The sequence below is a fragment of the Humulus lupulus genome, chromosome 8 (genome assembly GCF_963169125.1).
Source record: "Humulus lupulus chromosome 8, drHumLupu1.1, whole genome shotgun sequence".
Classification (NCBI taxonomy): Eukaryota; Viridiplantae; Streptophyta; class Magnoliopsida; order Rosales; family Cannabaceae; genus Humulus; species Humulus lupulus.
The window spans coordinates 31,264,088-31,270,087 of NC_084800.1; the positions used below are offsets into that span (position 1 = coordinate 31,264,088).

The 6,000-nt window shown below is 36.4% G+C and overlaps 1 protein-coding gene and 1 non-coding gene across 4 annotated transcripts; one reads left to right on the forward strand and one right to left on the reverse strand.

Annotated features, from left to right (window-relative positions):
* Positions 1-247: 247 nt before the first annotated feature.
* LOC133796646 (uncharacterized) lies at positions 248-3,908 on the forward strand. 3 transcript variants are annotated; one of them, XM_062234250.1, is made up of 2 exons: positions 248-772; positions 1,969-3,908. In XM_062234250.1, exon 2 carries the CDS (start codon positions 2,031-2,033, stop codon positions 3,723-3,725), a length of 1,695 nt encoding a protein of 564 aa, XP_062090234.1. In that variant the 5' UTR covers positions 248-772; positions 1,969-2,030; the 3' UTR covers positions 3,726-3,908. The 3 variants fall into 3 exon arrangements, with proteins under 3 accessions (XP_062090234.1, XP_062090236.1, XP_062090235.1); XM_062234252.1 differs by lacking the exon at positions 248-772 and adding an exon at positions 1,368-1,384; XM_062234251.1 differs by lacking the exon at positions 248-772 and adding an exon at positions 1,566-1,712.
* A 1,719-nt stretch (positions 3,909-5,627) lies between these two features.
* Positions 5,628-5,753, reverse strand: LOC133799169 (small nucleolar RNA snoR86). The gene has a single exon (XR_009876365.1). It is a non-coding gene; the product is annotated as a small nucleolar RNA snoR86 (small nucleolar RNA).
* Positions 5,754-6,000: the final 247 nt, after the last annotated feature.

Genomic DNA, 6,000 nt, shown 5'->3' on the forward strand with positions numbered 1-6,000 from the left:
TGGCAACCCGTCTCCACCTCACTCGTGGCATTAAATCTCCACGTCATCATCTCGGAAATGTAAAAATTCGAGATTTAAAAAAATAGCATATTCAAAAATTTTAACGGTCGGATTTTTTGAACTTCACCTAATCACAGCCGTACGATTCTCAATCATGTTCGACGTTTAAAGCATCCTTTTCTTTACATCGCTTAGCTGTCCAGCTAAAAACTGTAAAATAATGGCAATATTTTTTTTATTAACAGAGAATCTAGAGAGACATGGGAAGAGAGAGACTGACATTTTCTTCCATTTGGAGAGACAGTTTGAGGATTTTTGAAATACAAATTTGATTGTCTCGTTCGCTGCTTGCTCCTTATGAGTCAGTTCTTTTGAATTAGGAGTTCAAATAAGTCAAGTGCCATTTGGAGTTTTCATATCTACTTCCATTTCCACACTCTCGTGTCATTTTTTTAAATTAGAAATTATTTTAGCTTCTGGGTACGCTCTGATTCTGAAAAATTCGCTTGATGAAAGTGATTGACAATGGTTTTGTGAAGGTCCACATCTTGTATTTTCATTGCTGGTTTTGGAATCACTGGGGAGATATGAAAGTGGGTTTTGGAGTAAAGAGAGAGAGGAGAGATGTTTTTTAGTTTTAATATTGCATAGTTGATACTTAAAGTGAGAGAAAGTGAGTGGAGGAGAGGTTTGAAGATCAAGCTATAGTGGATTCTCGGGTTTGCTTTCTTCAAAGAGAAAAAGACAAGTTTCTGGTTTCTGAGTCTTAAAGGTTGGTGCTTGAAGTTGTTTTTGCTTCCTTTCTTTACTCTCTGCTTCAGAATATGAGAAAGTGTTTTTCTTTTTTCTTTTTTAATCATCTTTTAACTGTGTTATTCTTCTAGTTAGAGATATATCGGCCTAGTTGTATAACTGGGTTATCATTGTTTTTTTATTTGTAAGAACTTTTGAGGCAACATCAGGAGTAGGAGAGGAGAGAGATTTCTTTTGACACGTCTATATCTGATGGGTGTTTAGGGTAGAAATATATTCAATCTCAAATCAGTTTGAGGTAATTTTCATACATTGTTTTGAATTTTATTAAGTAATTTATTGTGGGGTTGGTCCATCTTGGAAAATTTTGAGTACACTCTTAATACAACTGTAGATAGAGACTCCTGTCTTCTCTTCAAAGGAAAGTCTCTCTCTCTCCCTCTTACTCTACCAGATAGCTTAGGTCTTTGGGGTTATATAAGGAAATAAGGCAAATAATGCTCCTTTCCCATCTCTTTCAAGAAATTTTGACCTTAGGATGCATCCAAGATACCGATCAAGATCGAGTCAGCAATCCTCAGTGACGATATCTGATTCTATTTTCTATATTCAACAGCTCCTTCTTTGAAAAGTAAAGTCATAGCTTTGGTTTCTGTTTACCAATTTACCCTGATGAAGTAACTATATACAACTCCTATTTCAGCCGTCTGTGTTCAAGGGTATATTTGGTATAGCATATGCATGTGCCGACGGCTTCTTAATTGGGGCAGCACTTATTTTAGCCTTCAAAAGTAGCTTCTTTCATTGTCATCAACAAATTTTATATCTTAAGCTTTAATTATCATATTAATTAATATATATGAATACATTTCCTTTCCTTCATTTACTTTTCATTTGTCATTAAATGATCACTTGCAAAAGGCAAGAGAATTAATAAAGAACTCGTGGGCCATCATTAGGTACTTCGATCTGGTTGGTCGGTTCTTGTTTTTCAGCAAACAAGCATGGTGTGATTTGTACAAGATTCTCGAAGCTCTTGATTTGTGCTGTTTGTTGTTTGGATTTTTAATGCATTCTATAGTTATTTAATTTCAGCCATATTCTATAATAAAGTGTTTTATAATTGCAACTGCTCCACGGCTCCTAATTTTTTTATGTGAAGCACTATTTGTTTTGTTATTCTTTTCCTAAGAAAAGGTTTGGTTGTCTTTCCAGTTTTTCAGTTTGGCGTACTTAGCTTTGGCTACCAAATTTAATCAAAGCCAAGATAAAAAATCATGGTTGAAGAAAGTGAAAATGAAGAAGTTTTGGTCGATGAGACCTTGTCAACTGAAGACTGGCTGTCACGTGCGCAAGAGCTTATCCCAGTTGCAATGGCTAAGGCAAGAGAGGTTAAAGGATTCCCTGGTAGATGGAAGATGATAATATCAAAGCTTGAGCAGGTTCCTTCTCGTTTATCAGACTTATCAAGCCATCCTTGCTTCTCAAAGAACACTCTTTGCAAGGAGCAATTACAAGCTGTATCAAGGACATTGAAAGATTTAATTGGGTGTGCAGAGCTCTGCATATTGGAAAAATATGAGGGCAAGCTTCGGATGCAGAGTGATCTTGATGCACTTTCTGGGAGGCTTGATTTGAATTTGCGAGATTGTGGGCTTTTGATCAAGACCGGGGTGCTTGGTGAGGCTACTCTGCCCTTTTCTGTGGCATGTTCTTCAACTGACACAGATGTTGCTGCTCATGGCAACATAAGAGAACTCTTTGCTCGGCTTCAGATTGGGCATTTGGAGGCGAAACATAGAGCTCTAGACTGTCTTGTTGAAGTCATGAAAGAGGATGAGAAGAATGTCTTGACTGTTTTAGGACGTAGCAATATTTGTGCTTTAGTCCAATTGCTTACAGCAACTTCTCCTCGTATACGGGAGAAGACTGTGACTGTGATCTGCTCCCTTGCTGAGTCCGGAGGCTGTGAAAATTGGCTTGTTTCTGAAGGTGTTCTACCTGCTCTCATACGACTTGTGGAATCTGGTAGCACGGTTGGAAAAGAGAAGGCTACAATTTCACTTCAGAGATTGTCAATGTTGGCTGAAACTGCCCGTGAAATTGTTGGCCATGGAGGGGTTCGTCCACTGATTGAGATATGTCGAACAGGGGACTCAGTTTCACAGGCTGCGGCTGCTTGCACTTTGAAGAATATATCAGCTGTGCCAGAAATTAGACACGCTCTAGCCGAAGAAGGGATTATAAGGGTCATGATCAATCTCTTGGATTGTGGAATTCTGTTGGGATCAAAGGAGTATGCAGCTGAGTGCTTGCAGAATCTCACTGCGAGCAATGAGAACCTAAGGAGGTCTGTTATCTCGGAAGGTGGAATTCGGAGCTTGTTGGCATACCTTGATGGCCCTTTGCCACAAGAATCAGCTGTTGGGGCATTGAGAAATTTAGTTGGCTCGGTTTCTATAGATGTATTGGTTTCCCTTGGCTTCCTACCACGTCTAATTCATGTTCTGAGGTCTGGATCACTTGGTGCGCAGCAGGCTGCTGCCTCTGCAATCTGCCGGGTATGCAGCTCGGCCTCTGCTGAGACAAAGAAGATGGTAGGGGAGGCCGGTTGCATTCCCCTGCTTGTCAAGATGCTGGAGGCCAAATCCAACAGTGCCCGTGAGGTTGCAGCACAGGCGATTTCCAGCTTGGTGACGCTTTCACAGAATTGCAGAGAAGTGAAGAAAGATGACAAGAGTGTTCCTAATCTGGTTCAGTTGCTTGACCCAAGTCCTCAAAACACAGCAAAGAAATATGCTGTGTTTTGCTTGGGATCTCTTTCTTCAAGCAAGAAATGCAAGAAGCTGATGATTTCTTATGGGGCCATTGGGTATTTGAAGAAGCTAATTGAGATGGAAATTCCAGGGGCCAAGAAGCTGCTTGAACGGTTGGAAAGAGGTAGGTTGAGAAGTTTGTTCATGAGGAAATAGAAGAAAAAGTTGCAAATAAAATATGTATGTGAGTCTTGTATAATGAGAAAAATGTATTTTAATTTTCAGCATGTTAGCCGTTTCATTGTCTATATGAAGCAAAGTATCCATGAAATGGAACACTTATCAATCAAATGTTCTGTTAGTTATTTATGAAATGTAAATCTCAATATGTTTCTCTCATGATTTTCTATTTCTATGGTTCGGTGGTCAGTATAGCTCAATAATTTACCCTTTTTTTAATTCGGGTATCTGATTCTTTTGAATTTTAATTCTCTTTGATATAGCTGTGTTTATTTGAATATGATTGCATTATCCCTTCTGTTCTCATCAAAATAAAGGTGTTGTTTTTGGTAGAATATTTGGTTTGCTTTCTTAGCCACTACATGAAAAATTGTATTAGCTTCTACAATCAATTATTAATTTATAATTACTTTTTGGACTCATAGTCACAGTACTTCTTTAGCTTGATCTACTTGCCGACAATGTCTAAAAAAAATAATTTTTTTTTTATTATAGAGACTTGAGATTCGTGTTTAGCTAGCAAATTGTGCATCTACCTACCACCAAGATTAGGATAACCAACATGACATCACGGGAGATAGGTTAGTTAACGATAGAAAATAAAGCACCAAGGACTCAAGTTAACCCCACCATATTTATGAGTTTCATTATTTTTTTAATTATATAAATATTATCCTTGATTATTATTGGTATAATTAGACCATAGATTGATAAACACCAGGTTTTGTGCCCCATAACAATGATCTTCAATATACATCAAATTGTGAGGGAATTCTTGTAATTTCAATAATAATAATAAGAATTTGTGTATTTAAGTTTACATGTCTCGAATCCTTGTTATACGTGTAAAATTCATGGTGTTGGGGTATTCTCAAATACTCACCTGACCTAGGGTTGTTTTACATGTCTCGTATGAATGATCGAGTATCTCAAGTCAATTTAGTGTTTTTGTGGCTGAATTGTTGGATTTTCGAGCTGGTTTTCATAATGCAAGTGGGTGTGGTCAACGTGATTTTACGATTGATATTTCTTGATTGTTCAAGGGGTCTCTTCGTTCTTTTTTAGACCAATTGATTTGGTTTATTAGATGATTTTTGTCACTTCATTTGGAATTTTCGAATTATTGCTACTTCTTTAGAAAATCCAATAGAAGAATGTATTTGAAAGGAGCCTTCCCTTTGTTTGTTACGTGCAGTTGATAGTAGGTAGCAAGGGAACCAAACATCTTGCTGAAACTTGAAACCAAACAAATAGAAAATAAAAATAAAATTAGAGCTTAACAATTTATGGAGAAAAGAGAACACAGCTTTAGATTTTGAAAAACACAAGTGAAAGCTTTCACATTTTTTTAAATGAGATTACCTTAATATAATTGATTACCCTATTCACCCAAATGGTTCCATTGTAATCAAAAGAAATAAATTGTTTAGTTTTCACATTTTGTTGTGTTCAGTTGATTTTTTTCTTGCCTCGTGTTTTCAAAACTCTGAAGGCAGGCAATTTTATCACTATGATTTCACCTTTACATTTGTTTTTGTTCCAGGAATGAAATCCAAACATAATAATACAATACAAATAGAAAATAGTTAGTGAAAATTATTTAATTGTTTGGTTGAGTTTAAATAAAATAGATAACGAATACAATCAGATATAATATATATATATATATATATACTAGTAATGTTCCATAGGTAAAAGAAATATAATAGAAAATTCTAATACAAGGACATAAGTTTCTAAGCACAATTTTTTTTCAGAAAAAAATAGTTGGATGAACCACCCATTGTTTCATGCTTCTATATATTTTCTCAAAAAATAAACACCATCTTCACACTTTATATGGTAAGAAAAAACTAAGAAATAAAAGGAAAAATCAGGAATGTATCGACTTGTTCGAGGCCATAATCAAAACGAGATTAATTTGATAGGCACGGAGAATCGAATATTTGTTGATATAGCCAACCTTCAATGCAAACTGCGCCATATTATACGGCGCTTTTGCTCTGCAAATTGGCCGAAAATTTTCAATAACATAACCCCAAACCTAACAAATAAAAAATAGAAGCCTAACGAAGAAGAAATAGAAGACCCCAACCTACACTGGCAAATGCAAAATTATTGTCGTGGAATTGATGAAGTTTAAGCTTCCTTTTATAAGCTTTGTCGCTAACCCTAAGTGCTACGAGCTTGGCACAAAACCCAGCCCATATTTTACTTGTTGGGCCTTTACATTTCATGGACCTTCCATCTC